Consider the following 21,147-nt stretch of genomic DNA (forward strand, 5'->3'; position numbering starts at 1 on the left):
AACATTACATTCACATACTGTTTGCAGGTTGCCTGTGGGGAAAAACCCCAGCAATCAAAAATACATTGTTTTGTTCCAGAAACCCAGGGGTGTGGGTTTGGGCACCCTCATGCAGATGTGGATTGATGGGCTTTGCTTGTCTGTGAGATCACATCCTTTGGAGTGATTCTGCCTGTGTCCTTTAGGATATTGCCAAATTTCATCATTTGCAAGGAATGGGCTGGATTTTATTCATAAAATGTGCCAAGAGCTCTGTGTGAGCTCTAGTCAAAAAGCAAAGCACTTCATGACTTATACAGCCCACATGACTGATCAGCTCTCATTGTCCTTTCCTGCATTCAAAAGCTTTGTGCTTGTAATTTAGTTGACCAAAGAATCACAGAACCACTGAGGCTGGAATGCACATCTGGAGATCTCCCCATCCAATGCCCTTCTCAAAGCAGTGTCAGTTAAGAGTAATTTGATCAGAAATGTGTGTGTTTAATTAGGTTTTGAATATGTCCAAGGCTGGAGACTCTCCAGCCTCTTTGGACATCCTGTGACAGTGTTTGACCATGCACATCAAAGAAAAGCTTTTTTCTCTTTAATCAGATTTTTCTGCATTTCAGTTTTTTGTCACTGCCTGTTATTCTTTTGCTGATCTTCACTGAGAGCATTCTGACTCCATTGTCTTTCTTCCCTCATCAAGTATTTATACACATTGATTAGGTCCTTCTGAGACTTCTTTTCCCAGGCTGAATTGACAAAGCTGTCTCAACCTGTCCTTTTTTGACAGGTGCTCCAGCCCCTTAATCATGTACATGTGTCTTAACTAGACCAGTCTAGCATGTCCATGTATGACTTGTGGGGGGAACCCAGGACTGGATATGGCAGTCTCCACTGACATGGACAGGGCACGTTTCTGGCTCATGTTCAACTTAGTGTACATCAGGCTTTTCAGCAAAGCTGTTATATGGACAGATGGCTTACAGCATACAGTGGTGCATAGGCTTAGTCCTTCCCAGGCTCAGAGCTTGGCATTTCCCTTTTTTTGACCTTCAGGAGATGCCTATTGGTCCATCCCTCTAGCCTGTCCAGATACCTCTGGATGGCAGCACTAGCACCTGGTGTGTCAGCAACTCTTTCCAGTTTTGTACAGTTTAAACTTGCTGAGGGTGCACTCTGTCCCATCAGCCAGGTCACGAATGAAGAGTTAAGCGGAGGAGGTGGGGAAAATGGCTACGGAAACTTTATGGCTTTTGTCACTATATTCCTCAAAGCCACAAATCTAGTTGAGCTCACCCTGCCTGGATGCTGATTGCTGCTCTATTGAATGCCAATCCACTGGACTTATACAGGTCCATGAACCCATGCAGGTGTATGACTGAGGATGAAAAGCGTGCAGTCAATTTCACTGGTCTCCTTCTGCAAGCAGAGGGGATCTTTTGTCCATACCTCTTCTACACTATTAATGGGATAATGAAAATATTCTCCTGCTGTGAGGGAAGCTTCTCCTCTCCTCCTTCATGGATTATTGTGTCCTTGGGGACTCACTCATGAAGGTGAATATAAATAAACACAATAACACACTTCCCTGTAACATTTTAGAGAAGTTAAAGAAGGTCATTTTGCCTTGAACAGTACCTTCGCAATGGGCGTAAAGCAGTGTATTTATATAATATGTTATATGTTTTATCTTTGACAATTTATATCTTAACATTTTTCAGCAAAAAAACTGCTGCAGTTACAGTAGGTCCCACTGTGGCATGGTGAAGAGCTGCTGTGGATATGAGTCTATGCAGGGGGGCTGTAAGCACTGTTGCTACTGTACAAATACAGCCTCCTGCATACTGGTGCTTTGGTACTAAGCTGTGCATGCCAACTATGTGGTAGAGGATAGAAGAAATCACCTTTTTTATCCTTAAACACTGAAATTACCACTTCCATCTTCCAGCTGCAGAACACTGCACCATGTTTATTCTTCAGTGTCACCATGAGGAAAAGAGACCATAACAGTATCTGCTACTCCTTTTCATCCTTCTTACTTCTCATGCCATGACCTTAGCAGTTCATAGAAGCTAAGCTAAGCTAAGCTGATTTTTTTCATTAGAAGTTCTTAGGTCATGTTAACAAGGAGTTTCATATTTCAACTCTGCTTCACTGCCATGTTCACAACTGAACATCTCTGTGCTGAAGGAGAGGATGTGGCTGGCAAGCAGCTCTGCAGAAAGGGATCTGGGGCCCGCTCTTTGGTGACAGGCTTGATGTAAGTTAGCAGAGTGCTCTGGCAGTCAGGAGAACAAACTCCTTCCTGGGATGCATCAAGCATGGTCAAAAGAAGTGATTATCCCACTGTATTCAGCACTGGTGTGGCCTTACCTGGAATGTTGTGTGCTGGACTCCACGATTCAAGAATAAGGTGATGGTATTCAAATGTGTCCAAAGGAGAGCAACAAAGCTGGTGAAAGGGTTGGAAGGAAAGTACTATGAGGCTTTGGGTTTGTCTAGTTTGGAGAAAAGGAGGGAGAGGTGTGACCTCCTTGCTCTCTACAGCTTCCTGAGTAGATGAGGTAGTGAAGGAGGCTGTGATCTCATCTCCCTGGAATCCAGTTATGGGACAAGTGAGAATGGTCTAACACTGCACTAGGTGAGGTTGACACTGGACATCAGGAATCATTTATTTACTGACAGGATGGTCAGACACTAGGCTTCCTAGAGATGTGGTCCATGCTGCAATCATTTGAACAATGCCTTAAATAGAACGCTTAAACTTTTGCCCAGCCCTGGATTGGTTGATCAGCTGGACTAGATGATGGCTGTAGGTCCTTTCCAACTAATATCTGCCCAACTCCTCAGGACCTCACATGATTTGGTATTATTTTCATAAGCTTCCTGCTAGGCAAGCAGTAGCATTCTCTCTCTCTCTCAAGAAACTAGAACTGGAATTCATTGAGAATAATGATGATAAATCCACATCTTACAGGGCATCAGTGTTTTCAGAGGAACTGGGGGGTGAAATGGCCACATGGTCAAAGTGTCTTGCTGAGGCTCCCAGGATGCAGTGAGTTTCCTTTCCTTCTGAAAACATTCAGGTCAATGTCAGTATCCTCTTTTTGTGAAAGCCTCTCACAGCCCATCCCTTTGCTCGATGACGGCTGCAATGTTTGCCAGTGTGACCTCAGCCTTTTGACTAAGCTGCCATTCTTCATCATCCAGCTAACACAGTGATTTCTGTATTACAGACTCATTATTTGACACTGAAGATACCTGGTTAATACATTAGCTAAAGGGATACTGAGAATAGTATGCTGCCTTTAGCAGGGAATATTGGATGCTTTTGTCTTTGAAAAGTCCCACTGTGAATGGCTGTAAATTGCTTACTGGAACTAAAATGATACTTTTTGTCCAATTCTTTTTTGATTTTCCCCACGAGGTACATAGAACCAGTTGATTAAATCACTTGGTACTTTTCTCTGTCTAAGACAGACACATGAGTCTCTCAGCATATGCATTTAGGATTCTTTCAAAGCAGGTGAAAGAGGAGAATTTCATACACAGTTACCTGTTTTCTATCTATTTTTTTGAAAGGCATTAACGTACTTTAAGACAGACATTTTTTACTTTGCTAAAGCTATATAAAAATTAGAGGTCCAGCTTGAATTAGTTGGACAAATATCCTCCACAGGACATCCTTCCTGAAGAGAGAAATCAGCTGTCTTTTCTCCTCTCTATTCCTGGAGCTAACTTCAACTCTTAACCTAGATGGCTAGTTTAACTAGTATCCCAATTTTGAGGCCATTACACTCAGGTGAGGTGATATCCACTAAAGCCTGCACAAACTTTCAAATTTTGTTTTCCTTTAGGCATTTTTTCCCTTTTAATTTTGCAGGAAAGGCAAATTCTAAGGAACATCTTGGTTTTAGAGAATCCAGATATTATGATAGTGCAAAAGAAAGACAAAAGAAAAGAATAATGCTACCTTCTTTTATCTCACTCCCATACCTCCCAGTAAGCATACACTTGTTTTGTAGTGGGAGCCACTTTGAATCCACTTCCATTCCTCAGACAATGGGAGTGCAAAACAAGCAGGGGATATTAATCCTTTTAACACCAGTAGAAATGGTGAGGCATTCAAATTTGCATTGAAAATTGAGATGGGGTAAAAGATGAGACATTCTGTAAATATAAACCCTTTAAAATAAAATAATACAGATGACATAAAAGTCTAAAAATTGTTACTGACATGAATAATTCACTAACTATTGAATGGTATAAGTCACCAACTAATGTGTATTATGTGCCATTTAATAGTGGATGTATCTGAAGAAATATGGAAATTGGAATACTTTAATAACTTTATATATGAAAGATGATGAGACTGCCTAAATGATTAAGAGGAAGATATGTTCTAATGAACTAAAGCCACTCGAGTGTAAGGTAATTTTAATTCAAATCTCCATCTGCTTATGTATAATTAAGACTCATTTAACAAGTTAATGCCTAACAGAGAGAACTGATAAGTTTGGTATTAAAGAGCTTAAGAGAAGTAAATTAAACTGTCGAGTTTGAGGAGCTTTCATTTGAATTCCCTGTACCTAACCAAAACACGATCTTCCAGGTGCATTTCTTTACTCTGACTATGCAGCCAGGTCCCAAATTTTGGGAGAAAAAGGAGATGAAAATCATAATATCGTTGTTATATATTCATTTTAGATATCATTTCAAGTCAGGAGTCTGGCAGCATCTTTGCTTATATGAATATTTATGCTGTACAACCGGCTCTCCATATAGTGTCTATACACCATTAAGAAGATACTTTTCATTCCATCAGAAAAATTTATACATTGCAGAGATTGCCAATGGGGTTAAATAACTTATGAAAATAAGAGGATTGCCTTTGATGTGCAAAGAAAGTAGTATTTTTATCAGAGGTAAATTTTATGTGTTATTCACCCACTTAACTTTTTCTTTCGGTCTTTCTCCAAATATCTTTCCTGCAAGGTCCAGTAGTCAAAACAGTGGCTTCAACCTTTTCATCTTTCATCATGCAACTTTAATTTTCATCTTTTGGCTTCTTCTCCACTGTCAAGATGAGAGTTTCATATATTCACTTCATACTTAAAATTCTGTGTGCATTCTTTTTTTTTTTTTTTTTTTTTTTTTTTTTTTTTTTTTTTTTTTTTTGTCATTGGAGCCAGACATCAGCTTTGATTTGCTCCTAGTGCTCTGGAATAAGTTAGACACTTCTGGGAATGTATTGGAAGAACAAATAGCACAGTATGTCTAATGCTTATTGCAGTGCAGATGCTCCCAAGTGATGACAAAGTATTAAAGCCATGGGGTTTGATAACCAACACCTGATCTCAATAAATGCCTGCACAGACACTGCACTAATTGAAGTTTACTGCTTTATTCCTAGGTCAAAACAGACTTTAGCATCATTCTGGTTCAGTATCAGTCTAAACGCAGAAAAAATAGGACTGAATTGTTTAAAATCTATTAAGGAGTAGAACCAGTGTCTTATTTCTCAAATTGAATTTTGGGCAATGGAGGTTCTTAAAATTCTACAGCAAGTGAAATACCTCTTTATGTATGTATCCACAGATTAACACAATTTACTGTTTGTTGCAAGTCTCTTCATTAAAAAAGCATTTGGGTTAATATGCTTTTTGTGTGTGTATCTCACAAATAAGGGAGCATATGTTTTAAAAGGTCTTCCTTTCCTCCAACATTTAAAAATTCGCTCTGTACTGAGCCATCACCAAAGACATTTGCAGCCCTTCAGTAGAATGAACTTCAAGTGGCATAGGAAATGTGCCAAATGAACCACCTAAATTGACTACAGATGAAAACTTACAGTTATAGTCAGACAAAGGTCTCCATTTGTGTTGATATACTGATCTATGAGAAAAAAAAGTCTTCTTTTAGTGAAATCTCCCCTTCAACATGTATTACCTTTCAAGTTCAGAAGTCTTGCTTCCAGAAAGAAAAGGACAAAGGACAAAGGACAAAGGAAAAAGGGAAGGGGAAGGGAGGGAAGGGAAAAGGAAAGGAAAGGAAAGGAAAGGAAAGGAAAGGAAAGGAAAGGAAAGGAAAGGAAAGGAAAGGAAAGGAAAGGAAAGGAAAGGAAAGGAAAGGAAAGGAAAGGAAAGGAAAGGAAAGGAAAGGAAAGGAAAGGAAAGGAAAGGAAAGGGAGAAGGAAAGGGAGAAGGAAAGGAGAGGGAGAAGGAAAGGACAGGGAGATGGAGAGTTGGTTAAAAGTGCAATTCGACCTTAGAGAGCCAGGAAATTAAAATTTTAAACTAAAATTTAAAATCCAAATAAAAAATTAAAAAAAAACAAAAACAAAACCAAAAAAACCCCACCAAAACCAGAATCTTATATCTAAACCATGAACTAGTCTAGATGAAGAGGAGGCCAGCATCTTTGTGAAATATTGCTGATGGCCCTTCCCTGGTACCTGAGTGTATCCCAGAACACATTACATCTCCTGGATGACATTGTCAAATTACAGATTTTTGTATGCCAGAAGGACATCTTTGTTTTGGGACATCTTGTACACTTACTGAAGAAAGAAGCTATCAGTAGGGAGGATTGGCATGAGACAGACTAATTATCGAGTAAGGACTCAGTCTCTCCCCATGGTCTAGTGCCTGTGAAAAGCAGCACATACATGTTACTTTACAGTTCATATCAGTTGTAAGCAATATGTCTATAGCTCAGCCCCACTACCTACAGCTGTCACAACCAGGATTGCATATGAGTATGTAAGACAATCCTTTCTTCCTTTGAGCTTCATCTAAGCAATCTTTACAGTAGAGTAATTTCACTTCTTAACTTCACAGGTATTGAGGTTCTGAACCTCTACATAAAAGCCATTTTTCCTGGCTCAGAACCAGAGGAATTGGGCAAGGGAAGCCAAGATCCTTAATTACCAGGAACAGGAAAAGCTGCACTGAAGGCTGAGAGAGTTGAGAGGTGGACCCCTTTCCCAGAAGGCCAGGAACCCTCTCACTCCTGAGAAGAGCCCAGGGACTGTATACTTGAGCTTGCTGCCTTGCCAGGTGCATCCCAAATCCCAGGCTGCATCTTGTCTCAGAGGTGCCATCCAAAACCGCTCCGTTTTTCATGCAGTAGCTGACATTAGAGCAAGATTACCAACATCTGAAAATCTGGGCAAAATCTGTACAATATGCAGCAACTGCCATCCAAGCATGTGGAATGCTCTTCTTGAAACAAACATGTTTCAGAGCAAAGGCATTTAAAGATAATAAAACCTACTCGTGATCTCTGCAATATCCTTTCTCCTTCTCCAGGTATTAGCCAACTGGCCTCTCTGAGAGTAACACACTCTCAGAGAGAGAGGTTTCTGACAGCTGCTCTGTGTTGCTGTAGCCAAATGGCAGCTCCCATAGTCTTAATTTTATCCTCATTCCTGAAGAGCATTTAATACTCTGAAAAAGCAGTGGGTGCATGAAATTGATATTAATAGAGCACTTAGCACATACATGTTTGTGATCAGCAGTTTAAAGATTAGGAACATGGGGTGATTCCAGTTTTGAATATTTTAGCATCAATGCCACATCATGAAAAATAAAAAGGGGTTCTATTCTACAGTTTGTACAAAGAAATGGAGGTTGAAAATGAATATTAGTTAAACAAAAACAAATTTAAAAAGTCAAGCATCATGATAATAATGAATAATTAAATCCCTGTTAGTCCAGAAAGTGTAATGCTAAAGGTGTTGTATCATCTCTTGTCAGGTCCTTGTGCCCTCTCACAGGGCAATGTAACAAGCATAGACTAGATTTCGTCTCTGATTGCTTGTGTTCAATTCCAATAAAGTTACCAGTCTCTTAAAAAAAAAAAAAAAAAATCTGATCCAGGTTTAGTTTATTGGCATGCTCACACCTTTTTCCCTTTTAGGATATTTACATCGAGAGGATGATTCAGGGATCCCACAGATTTTAGCCTACTTATGGTGAGCAGTGCTCCTAAATCAGTTTGCAATACAGTTGTCAAGTGGCACAAGTATTTTTACAAGGCCATTTTGTTGGCTTCATAGGAAAAATTACCTCCCACTGGTCTCAGCTGGGTACTAGTGTTGGGGGAAGGATGAGTGGGACATTAACTCCTTTCCCAGCAGTGATGTGGCCATGGTAACATATCCATGCAGCTACTCTTCCCTGACTTTTGCTCTTTATTTCAGAGCAATCCTGCTAAACAAGATCTGGTCTTGTTCCAGTTGGAAAGCAGTTTTATGTTCCTTCATATGAAAAAAGTTCTCAACAGACAAGTTTGAAAAGATTTATAACAACATAAAAAGCATTTTGTTCCTTCTCTTTTAATTTGCTTTAGTGCTAAAATGTTATTTTTCTCAGTAAAAATTACAATATTTTGAAAAAATACATGCAGGAATAGACCGCATGTGGGATGTCAGCATGGGATTTCACTGATACAAAACTGCTGGAATGAGAGAGTGCAATGCTGAGTCCTGTCCTGCAAAGAAACCAGCTGAGAGCAGTGAACAGTAAAACACTCACCTGTCATGCAGCCCCTGTGTACCACCACCCTGGGTGGCTTTGCAGCCCTTCTCTAGGCTGCATGGTTATTTTTATGCTATCAGGAATGATCAAGGCATTTAATCAGGCAAAAACTAATACTTCTCTCTTAAACTGCCCAGAGAAAAAGGAAAATGACACTTAATAACCGCAGTTTAGAAAAAGGGAGAGCAAACTGTGGGCTGCTTGAAACAGCTCAAATTAAAGATTAGGTAGGGACACGATATTTCAGGCAGTGAAGAAGAAAGGAGCCTGGGTTCTGGCAGGCATGTGCTCAGATAGAAATCACATCACATATGCTATAAACAGTGTTTCGGTATCACCTCTTAGTTTTCTCTTTTGTCTTACTAGACTTTGACAGATCTCCCCAGATTTGGACATATTTCCACTTACAGACTATTAGTACACTATAAATATTGTTTATTCTTTTTTTTTTTTTTTCCCTCTAATTATTCTCTATTTCTTAGCTCCTCTCCTCCCCTCCATTTAGTCACCCCACCCCACCACCCTCCAATTAGGACTTTTCTCTAATTAGACATGGATTTTCCTACTTTTATTTCTCACTGATGAAATAATGATACTATATTTTCTGAAGATTCCTGTTCTCCAAATTTAAGTGTCACACTAGTGTGATGAGAGCTCTGTGTCATGATTTAGTAATGGGAAAAAATCAGTAAGTTCTGTATCTAAGGGAAAGACAGAACAGTAGCCATTGTCCTGAGCTGATGGCAGCTGAACTCAGATTAGGAAGGAGACCTGTATTTAAGTGTGATTACTGGAATGCAATAAGGGAAACAGCCAAACCTCTGTGCTGTGATGTCTCCAGAAGAATGTGTACCTTCCTAGATGACCTAGGTTGGTCAAAGACAATTCCTAGGCTCAGCTAGAGACAATCTTGTATCAACCCCTTGAAGCAATACTGTATGAGACCCTATGATCCCTTCTGGTCAGGGATTCCACACTTTTTCGAATTTAACAGAAAACAGTGGAGGTGTTTTTCATTGAGCCTGAACAGATATATGTTTAGTGAGGATTTAGCATGATGTCTCTCTGAGTCCTGAGGAGAGAATTTTCTGATTATCAAACTGTGACATATCAGTGGCATAATTTTCCTAACCACATAGAGAGCAGTGTTCTTATGGTATTCACATGCCTGGAGATGCAAAGAGTGCTGCCAATGTCAACTAATGACAAAAGTGGTTAAAAAAAAAATGAGTGATTCCCAGAATTAGGTAGTTTGGAAATACCATAATGTGCCCTTCTGCAACCTCATCCTGCTATGGAAAGCACTACAATCAGTTAGGAATTGCTGTGAGTCAAGCACAAGGACAATGAAAATGAAGTTATTAGGCTAGGTCTTCAACCCCACTGACTGCCCAAGACTAGTCATTTCACTTGCTCTAACTCACCAGGCTGCCAGCAGCAACAGCAGCTCAGAAGATGCCCCAGAAGTAGCAGAGGTGCCTCTGCTGCACGGAGAGCTAGGGAGTCCATCAAGCACCCAGACAAGAAGTTGCCATTGCTCCTGAGCTCCAGCCAGCTCCCACTGAGGCTCTTTTAAATTATTTGGATGCTTCTCAACAATAATTGTACACCCTTAACTCAATTAGTTGCTTTTCATTCTCTGTTTTTCCTTAGCTCACATTCTATGAAAATGTCACTGCTAGATTTTCTTGCATGAGACTCGGCTCATGCATGTTAGGCATATGCTGTGTTCATGTTTTGTATGCGTAGAACAAATAGCAAGCTGAGCCAGGGAGAGGAGTCATGGCAGTTACCTAACATCTTACAACATAGTAATACATCAATGAATCATTTAATTAATTAATAATAGCAGGTAAGGAAAAGCCAGAAAAGACCCACTCATTCTATGTGTTCTGCAAAATTAAAAGCTAATTAATAAGAAATATCCTATGGAATTGTTTCCTTTGTTCTTGAAATCTCTATATACTGTAAGTATCATGTATAGTGATATGGCTTACACTAAAAGGCAAATTTTCAATCTAAATAAAACAATGCTTGCTTTTTTTTTCTTAAAGATAAACAATAATTTATTTCTCTTTCATCTTCACAATTATCACATACTTCTCAGCTACAAGACCAATGCCACTACATAACACAGGAGAATTGCCCACCTACACTTTACTTGGACAAATACAATTACAATTTACAGATTAAATGTACTGTAAAATATGCAGTTGGAAAAATGTCATTCTTATCTATGTGATGGGATGTGACATATGTTTTATAAACAGATTCAATCTAAGATGTAAAACTTTAAAACTTGTTAAGCCAAGGATACAGTATAAAGCATTTTGGATTGGTATTGTATTGTTATTAAAGTAGAAAAAGCAAAATTAGAGAAATAAATCCAGATCTTAAGTTACAGGATATGTGTTAGGTTAAGAATTTTTTTGCTTTACTTTTCTATTTTTTTTCTACAAATTAATAATATGAATATATTGCAGGATAAAGAAAAACTGCCAGATAAAGAAGGTACTGTTATATGAAAAACAAATGAAAAATACCAGGTCATTTTGCTTACAAAAAGATCAAACTATAAACAGTCACAAAATATATAAAAATGCCACATTGAACGAGGCAATTGTACTCTACCTAAACTGGTAGTATACTCTCTGATAGAAGTTGTGTTCATACAGTAGTAACTGATAAAAAGGCATTGTGCACTCTTGTGCCGTCTGGGGATTTAGCACCATGTGTCATCAGTTCTTGTATTGTCATCCAGTTGTCCAAGATTTTCTTGTTTCTCTTTTTCATCATTTTTTTGTGACTCAGTTCAATAATGTTGATTTCTTTTTTGCCCTCGCTGCCACTCTGTGGACTTTCCTTAAGACACTCCAGCCTGCTCCTCATCATGAACTCCCGCCGCCTCCTCTGCTCCTTAGCACGCACCAAATGTTGCTTCCGCTCTTCTTTGCTCCAGTAGCGACCCATCTTCATCTCACTCATTGTATCATCATCTGTCGTCATCCCACTGCGCTCCTCTTTAATTTTTAAGGCACGTTCCTTCAGGATCCTGTCTCGAACCGGTCTCTTTGTGATGTACCTCGTCCCATCGCTTCTTATTTTCACTTTCCATTCCATCTTGGGCTCTGCGCACTTCTGTGAGTCTTTGCACATGCTCACCAGGCTGAGCTGGCTTTGGGCATACTCCACAGCAGACTTCTGCTGGATCAGTTGCATATAGCTTTGATAATGCTTTGCATGAGCAGGTATGTTCCCGTACCTGTAAGAAGAACTGTGATATGGAGACAAATAAGGGATGTGCTCGCTGCCTTGCCTTTCCTGGTCTGTGAATTTGCTGCTTTCTGATGCCAGCCCTGCATTCTCTGCAGCACTGTTTTGCTCAGCGGGTTTGGTTTTGGCTAAGGTTGTCTCCCTGTTGCTTTGTCCTGAGGATGACTGATTAGCTACAATTGTGGTCCTCAGGTTTTTCCTGTTGGTTATGCTGATCATCCTCTGGAGAGAGTTATCAGGGGATCGCTCCACAGTCAGTGGAGTGCTCCTGCAGCTTTCAGCAGTGTTGTAGGCACTGGAGCTGTCCTTGTCAGACTTCTCAGGATGCTCCATGATGTCATCCAGTTTGCCTCTTTGTACGTCTGTGCTGGTGCTATAATTCCTGAAACTTTCATCATGTAAAGCCCAAATGTCTCCATACTGATCTCTCACCTTTTGGAGCCGGTGAGCTTGCATAATATTCTGGCATTCAAGTTCAATGTTCCTCAGTTCCTCATTAAGTAGCTGCAGCTCATGCTCCACTCCATCTTGCTCTCTTCTGTTGCATTCTATCATGCTGCTTGAGTAATAAAGATCATACTCCCCATGGTTTCGAATCTTGCACTTCAGTTCCAACAGCTGCCGAAACCTTTCACATTCCTCCTCTGGGTGTCCTATGAAATCAGATTCAACGTATTCCCCAGACACAAAGCTTTCATTGCACTGGAGCTCAACGCTGCCTAATGTATCCTGGCTGTGGCCCAGATCCCGTTTGCTCTGCAGGGCAGCTCTGTTCTGCTCCTCTGTTGCATTTTCTTGCTCTGAGCTCTCGTCATTTCGGAGACTTTCATCTGTAGGTCCCACACCACTGTCCTTCTCATGATTGTTGGATGATGAGGTTGCAGTGTCTGTAGTGCCATCTTCCTCTTCATGTTTCTTTGGCTAAAAAAATGAGTAAACCAAAAGGATTATTAAACACAGATCCTACTACAGGAGAATATTTTCCAGCTCTGTTTTGCTTAAACAGCTGGGATCTGATTTAAGTTGAATTAAAAGAGATCACTAAACAGCAGTCCTACTGCTCATAGCTTTTAAACATTTCTGAGAGTTATGCTGTGGTTTCCATACTGAGCAAAGAAAGTGAATTACTGTACTAGTGACATGGCTTCTAAAGTCCAGAAAGGAATATTTCCCTCTCTAGCTAAGCCATCTCTTTGCAACGCTTAAAGATAATGATCACCAGATGGTGAGCTGTTTTTGATTCTGGATTATGGCCAGAAACTGGTGGAGATGAAATCTTCTCAAGCTTGAGAGAAAGCTTCAGTACTGGTATCACCTCAAACAAACAGAGCAAGCAGCCAATGAAGCAATGACTAATACAACCTTACAAAGACTACTGTTTCTTTTTTAAAAGAGTGAACTTTTTTTGCTCCATTACACCTTCCATGGCTTTCTCCTACACTTCTTGTGTTCACCTTTTTCTGAAAAAGTGTTAATTTTGGATTTTAGGATTTTGCTCAGAAGGACCTCAGTCCATTTTATCCCTGGAAACTCTTTTTGAAAATACATTTATTTCCATTGTTAGAATTTATGTTCCTAAAAAATAATAAAAAAGTCTTTCAATAAGTTCAGAACAACACTGAATGCTTTGCCATGGGTATAATGTCAAGCTTTTTGACTGCTAATTAACACTCCACTCATTATACCTCACCTATTTATATTCTCAACCTATTTATATTCCATAGAATGTGAGATAATATCTCTCTGAAGAGAAAGACGCTTTATTTTTCAAATCAGATAAGCAAAGAATCATGCAGAGTGCAGTTTATATGACCGAGTATCTACCTACACACAGCACTGTCCAAATACCACGTTTTTTTAGGAGTTGTAATTGCATAATTATGTATAATGACTGTAATAATCAGGAGAGAAAAGAAGTACAGTGCACCCAAGGAAAGGAAACAAACTTGAAGAGGCCACTGTTAAAATTCCCTTCTTATCTACTTTGACAAACAGTAAAACAGGATGAAAATGTGTCTCCTATGTCATCCCTTCTCCTCTCTTCATGTGCACCTCATGATCACCTACTCTTCATCTGGTTTCATTTCTTCAACTGTTAGAAAATATAATGGCCTAGTGTCAAAAAACCAAAAATAATGTCCACCCCCAATTCAGTGTGAGAGTGGAATAAAGCAAATACTGAAAGAAAAACACCACCAGGAGAATTCAGTGTCTGTGACAAACCAGTTAAAATTTTCTGAAAAGATGCCTTAGGTTTAATTTAGTATCTTTCTAGTTTACCTCCTCTAGGTGGGTGCTGCTACATGTGCTATTCTGTTCCCTTTTCTCACCTGCTTTGGGAGCTGCTGCAGCTTGTCTTGATCTCCTCTGCCCCCAAACCTTTCAGCAGAGAAGTGACTCCAACCTGGGGAGCTTAACACCTCACCCCAGCACTGCAACGTGCAATCCATATTTCTCACTGCTCTGGAAAATCTTTAACTACCAACAGAAGGGAGAACAGCTCCATCAGACAATAGGAGGGCAGTGCTGCAGAACGGTCAGGAATCTGGTGCCTATTCCAAATGCAGGGCTCCATTCACATGACCAAACAAGGAGAGTTAGGATTTGCTATTTGACTCTGAGAATGAGTGATATAACACAATTTTCATCCAAATGACTAAAACTCCAAAGAAGTGGTTTATGTGTTAGCAAAGCTATACAGCTTACAGGAGCAGAGCTTCATGGTAGCATCAGTTTCCTCTGATGTCTTCTGCATGGTATTACACCACCCAAAGCACATATTTGAGCGTTTTGAAAAAAAACAAAAACAAAAACAAAAACAAAAAAACACACTTAATGAAGCTTTGTATAGGTGTTGGGAAGAGACTTTACAGTTGAGGCCCACGCAATCAACACTTTCAGAACGGGTAGCTCTTGTTTTCACTTTTATCAATAAATTAGGCTTTGCCTCTTCAACTTCAACTTCATTTATATTGAGTGAATATAATATACTGCCATCCAGTTAAGTTACACTATCTGGAATTAACATGCACACACAAAAGATGTAAACAAAGCAAAGCCCATCTTTTGAGTCTAGTAGAAACCAGGTGAGTGGGATTGATCTGATGAAATATAAGTGTCTATAGTACAGGCATCTGAATGTCAGATAGTGACACTGGGTTCCCTCAGGAAAAAGCAAGTGCCTATACAATCAGATTCCTCTCAAACTAAACCAGACATCCATATTACATTATTTTTTTCCCCAGTATGTGGATACTTGCAGCTAAGTCAATTAAGAAAATGGAAAGTAATACAGATATTTATTGTACTGCATGTTTTTGAGATATATTTCATTTAAAAATCCATTGTGACTTAAGTAAGGTACCCTCTGGCATTTTTGTCCCGGACATTTCATGCTTGCCAGAGCTCCTAAACATGTGCAGACTGAGCAGTCTTTTACAGCATGAGATAATTTTAATTTTATTTTGAAAGATAACAAGACTAATTTCACATTACATCTCTTCTGAAAAACAAAAGAGAATCCACAATTTCCAGTGTATTGCTTTTTCTGGTGTTATCTACTATCTATTTCAAACAAAGTGTTTGTTTTCAAACATACATTGTCAATCTCTTCTACAGTTACTTCTGTTTGAAATACCAAAGGGCTCCTTAGGCCTCATCTTTGCAGTGCGAACTCAGATAATGAGAAGGTAAACCCAGTGGTGTGTACAATCAAGCAATAGATGAACCTCAAAAGATTCTGCATTTCAGCTCCAGCAAGAATTCCTGCCTATAAAATGGCTAATCTTGCAGGAATTCAGGCACTGTTCTATTGTTTTACAATTTATGATGTATATTGGGACTCAAAACCCAGACTGCCACTAAAGTCTGAATGCAGTATGATTCAGTTGAAGGCTCTAATAAACACAGCTGGGCTCTCTGGTCAGTCTCTGACAGTGAGAGGAAGACTGGTCAGGGGGAAGAGCAATCTCCAGTGGCAGGCTAACCATGAGGTATTCAAACCATGAGGGAAATTTGGAATTGATTTCAGTGGTTCACTAAAAGGGAAAATGCTCTTCTGCAAACAATGCTGGTCTTTTAAAACAGGCTTTTCTCAAAAAAAGGATTTTTCCCCAGATATTTTGTCTGTATTTCAGTTTTGAATGAACTAGAATAATTTTTTTATTCATTTCTTTCTTCTTCTTAATAGGTTCTGATATATTCCATGATACCAATAAGAATTTCTGCATGGCAAATGTATGGTATTCTTCTGAAAATTATCTCTGCTGCACAATGAACCATGATGTTGTAAAGGGAAAAGAACACAATGAATTATAAAATATGGAGAATTACATCTTTGCTTGAGGCTTATTGGACTATTCCATACAGAGAAGATACAATTCTTGATTGAATTCTACAGAGTAGGTCAAAAACATAAAGAAAAAACATGACTATCTACTTGACTCCTCTATCACAAACTGTACCAATTTACCAATTTTTTTTTGTGACAGATCACATTAAATGTTAAATTGGCATTCTGTAAAGCAGACTTGTATTTGGAAGAATATTCTGATAGAGAGTGTATTCATTCCTGTAGCTCTTGAGATTCATGATGACAGATGATGATGAAGCCAGAGGACTAAATTTTTGTTCACAAAAATCAAGGCTGGTCTCCATGGCCAACCGGGGAGCTTGAAGATACTCAGATAGGTCACTGGCAGCTGCAATGAGAGTGGTTTCATAGAGCCAATGGATGCTGTGATTCCCCTCAGGAAACTTCTAGATTTCCCAGCCTAACAAGGAGTAAAGAAGCAGTTTTCGGACTTGATGAGTCACTACATAGAGTCTAGATAGACAGTAGCTGTCACAAATTACTGATGCCCCATTACACACCAAGCTGCATTTGGTTGATTCGATTACTCATCAGAAGGGCAAGGAAATGTCTGGCTGTCCTAGAATTACTTCAAGCAATGCAATGTCAGATACTAACAGATCACAAGTGACCACAATTTTTTTTCCAGTGTACTGTTCTCTTACACTACTAATTACGCTAACATAAAATCTCAATATGGAGGGGAAAAAAAAAAAAAAAAAAAAAAAAAAAAAAAAAAAAAAAAAAAAAAAAAAAAAAAGCTTGGCAAAAGATTCCAATGGGGAATAACCAATTTCAATGGGTTCTGTGAAAGCACATCACAGAATATCACTGTTTACTAATTAAACTATCCACAACCCAAATTCAGTGAGAAAGCCAAAGCTTGACAAGAACTTTTCAGTGGAAGGTCACAATTGTAAAGTGATTTCAGAGGTCCCAACATGTAATGTGAGTGCTGAGTAGGAGTTTATAGGTAGACTTGTTCAAGAATTTCTACCCAAACTGGGGGTTTCTGTGAAAATGTCACCATGTAAATGAAATGCTTTTGCAAAGAGGAAGTGGTTTTTCTGGCAGGAAATTATTTGGTATCCAAGATTATATTTTGGTTAAAACAATAAACAAGATGCCATGTATCAGCTGAAAATAGCTAGCAGTGCAGCAGTTACAACATTTAACCTGGGTAACTGAGGCTTGGCTCACTGCCTGGAAAGGAGAGTCTCAACTAAAAGGCTGGTAAAAATCTGTTGCAAGACCCCTTCCCCCCAACCCTGGAGTTATTCCACTTGCTGTAAATAATTAACTGCTTATGCGATCAAATATTGGTAATCTGATCTATTATATTTCAGATAATTGACTTAATTATTCTGTCAGTGTCTCTGTCCCAATTAATATTTCATTGATATACAGGGAAGAGCTCTACTATGAACTATCATTTACTCAATGACCTAGTGTCAAGACTGGAGGGGAGGTCAGGAGGAAACAGACTAAAGGCACATTCAGGCCCCCCAGTGTGGACCAAGCATTGAGGCATTTGAAGTCAAAGAATCTCTCTGGTTTCCAGAAAAGAGAAGACTCTCAACTCTCACAGTCTTTCTTGCTCTCTCCACTTAAAAAAAAAAAAAAAAGCCTCAGGCTCTCTTTCTGAGCAATTCAGAATAGGGAAAGAATTGTAAGTTAGAAAGTTCTGTTGGTGGAAAAACAGTTTCTCCCCAGCTGCATAAATCCAGAAGCCAGGAGAAGTTGAATTTTATTTCTTTGGCTCCACACAGGTGTGCATATTGGCAGATCATCTCATCCAGGAGTGGGTATTTACACCTTTCACAGCAACGTACAACTGAGAAGACCCCTTGATGAAACTGTATGGTATGTTTGCCACAGTCATACAGGCTACAGAACATATGGGCAGGTAAAAGTCAGGATAGTAGCAAGCTGAGACTATGCTAATAATAGCTTATTTGTCTCCATTAACAAAACAAATGCTGAGCTGTATGCTGTCAATGCAAGAGAAATACACTTGCATTAACAAAACACCTGTTGTTTATTTAAACACCTCTTCCATCTTGTTTTGCAAGCTCTCTGGTGCAACGCTGGCTCATACATTACATACATACAACAAGAGGGGCACCTAGCTCAGCTTAGAGCTCTAAACTAAGTCCAACTCTAAAGTTCAATCCCCCATACGGGGATTGAACCCATGACCTTGGTGTTATCAGTACCATTTTAATAAAAACTGACATGAAGTATAACATCATAAGTCTCAAACACTTTAGAATTAATGAAGGAAAGCAATATTATTCCATGAGTTCAGAGAAAAGGAGAAACCTGCACTTATCACACCCTCTTAAATTGTTTGGTAACTTGACATACTGGGCCTGAACATGTATTATTTTCCTTTTCCTCACATACTGTGTGCCAGAGATCACAGCATTTGGAGAGAGAACTCTATCAAAGCCTTTGACTCCGTTTAACAGCACACTGTTTCATTCTCTATTAATAAAAAAGTGTACCTGGAAAAATTTCAAATGATACGCTTAGTAGTGGTCCTACCTGCTCCACCTCATTGGCTGTGTACTGCATCACTTCATTATGCTGCTCTTCCAACATTTCCAAGTTTAACTCCTCTAAGAATTCATTCCTTTCATCATCCAGCCACCCTTCCTCCAGCTGTAAAGAATACATTAGTATGTTATTTTATGTTAGCAAGGACACATGCTAAAATAGAGTAAACCCAAATGGCAATGGTTGACTAGTTCTTTTTATTCTAATGATTCTCTTCAAAAAGCCAGGCAATAGGAGTTCATGTCTCAAAAAAAAAAAAAAAAAAAAAAAAAAAGAAGAAAAAGGATAAAAAGATGGGATTCATGTCTTTTATCCTTTTATAAAACAGTATGACTGATTTTCTCTCATAATGAAGGAGACTGCACAGCACAGACATTATTTCCTTTCACAAGATTATGAAAGGCACAGTGCATAATCCTGAAGCTGTCATGTTCATTACTACTGAGAGACCCCACACTGCAAGAATGGCAATGTTACTAATAGGGCCAGGATGCAACTGGGCTCTTCTCTCTAACAACCTCCATTCCAGCCCTGCTGCCATCGCCTCAGTGGAAACCTTATGCTGTGTTTCTGTAACTATCTTCCCATTGATCTTCCAGGTAAACAAATAAATAGAAAAGGGTGATAGAAAGACGAGGCAACTTGAAGGGAGGCAATTTTTGTTTTCCCAGTGTGTCTGGAAGCGAGGCTTATCTGTTTGCTTGTTTTTTCCTTCCCACGTGTAAAATAGTACACTGACATTTGGTGAACACAGTGTAGCAAAAGGACAGGAGGGGATCCTATATTTTCTGTCAAGTACATATCTCTTCTTAAACCCATTTCACACCCTTTGCATATTTTGAAACTGATAAAACAGGCACCCTGGCCTAAAACTCTGTTCTTCCCATTTTGTTCATTATGCTCATGTGTGCACATGGCACACATCCTTTGTACCTCAATCTCTTGCCAGATGGCACACTGCATCAAAAAGAAAAACACTGGTCATTTGCACTCTTGGCTATAATGACAGGATTACAGCAAAAGGAAACAATGTTTCATCATCGAGGAAGGAACCACAGGATGATGGTGACGAAGACTTGCTAGAAGGAAAAGCCTCAGTGTAAGACAATTACAAGACTAACTTGTGTCCCAAGACAGCAAGAGGGATGTAGCACAGACCAACACCTAGAGCAGAATTACCCATGGCCTCATAGCCAGGACATGTCTGGTCACAGATGTCAGCCAGAAAAGTTACATCAAACCAGTAGCAGTAGTAGCAGTTCAAAGCTACACAAGGAGTGACTTGATGCTGTGCAATACTTCTAATGGAATAGAACACCACTGTTTTGTTAACAAACTTTGATGTAGTTTTGCCCATGTTGACAAATTCTTTCCTCTTATAAAGAACATAATAAACCTTTCATCTCCCCTGGTAAAGCCAGCAGTCTATGGTTTGGCATTAGGAGGAGACCTTTTTCCTTGAGGACATATAATTTTTATGCTTGTCCATAATGGGACTTTCAAACAATTCTATGAAACATCTGGTAGTTTTGTTTACTTGTCTTGTTTACTTTTTTTCCCCCAAGGAAAGCATGAGCACAGCCTTCCTCTACTGTAAAGGACACAGTTTAATTCACCTCATGTGAGGGAATTGAAGAGATTAACACATTTGGAGGATGAAAGATGAATCTTACTTGGGCAAATCTGCTGATTTGATAGTGGCAGTATATAACTAGCATGTTATATAAATTATAACTAATGAGAATACTTATATTATGTTACAGCTTTTAAAAGAAGACTAATATGTGCCTTAGCATACATGTACACTACATATACTGTGTACACATTCACATATGAGAATGCATGTGTGTGGTGTGCTCCTCTGGTGCTCTGTTTCAAAACTTCATTATTCACTGCACAAATACACTGTCAGAGGGGTTTTCTTCCCTGTAACTGAGGGAATGTGTTCAGCAGTCCCCCTTCAAGGTTGCAATACTGCCATTACGATTTTTTTCTATCTAGAAATGAAAGCCTGCTTAATCCTGCTGTTTTTTACCAAGTCATAGAAACACAACTAGCAGAAATCAGCTGACAGCCTGATCTCTGACCTACTCTGGCTTTTCATCAGTTTTGTATGGGTGTGTTCTTAAAACACATAAACTAAACAAAAAAATCCAGCACCAAAGGCCCAAACCTAAACTAAACCACACTTAGGATTTGTAAGGAGTATTCATGTGGGAAGCTATGTTAGTACACGTAAGTAATTCCTTATCTCATACTAATCTTATAATATTGACTTCTTTTTCCCTGTTGACCAGTCTAAAAAAATACATAAACTGAACTTTCTCTGGATGTGTACTTTGTAAGTGGGTGAGTTTCTGCTCCCTAATGAAAAACAGTAGGAATAATATTGAAAAATCTCTTTAAAAATTTCAGCAATTGAGGATTACAATTTTGCAG

General features: G+C 39.1%; 1 protein-coding gene across 3 annotated transcripts in view; it reads right to left on the minus strand.

The window, feature by feature from the left end:
• Positions 1-10,965: 10,965 nt before the first annotated feature.
• The window catches only part of PDZRN4 (PDZ domain containing ring finger 4), a gene marked incomplete at its 5' end in the record, with an annotated part of 231,564 nt that continues 221,382 nt past the window's right edge, over positions 10,966-21,147 (minus strand). For all 3 annotated transcript variants that reach the window (XM_083858913.1, XM_083858914.1, XM_083858915.1), the window contains 2 exons: positions 10,966-12,719; positions 18,697-18,813. In XM_083858913.1, coding sequence (XP_083715039.1) covers positions 11,193-12,719; positions 18,697-18,813 — 1,644 coding nt within the window. In that variant the 3' untranslated portion in view covers positions 10,966-11,192. The remainder of the gene's footprint in view (positions 12,720-18,696; positions 18,814-21,147) is intronic.

The sequence above is a fragment of the Zosterops lateralis genome, assembly GCF_965231275.1.
Source record: "Zosterops lateralis genome assembly, chromosome: 4".
NCBI classification, from domain to species: domain Eukaryota; kingdom Metazoa; phylum Chordata; class Aves; order Passeriformes; family Zosteropidae; genus Zosterops; species Zosterops lateralis.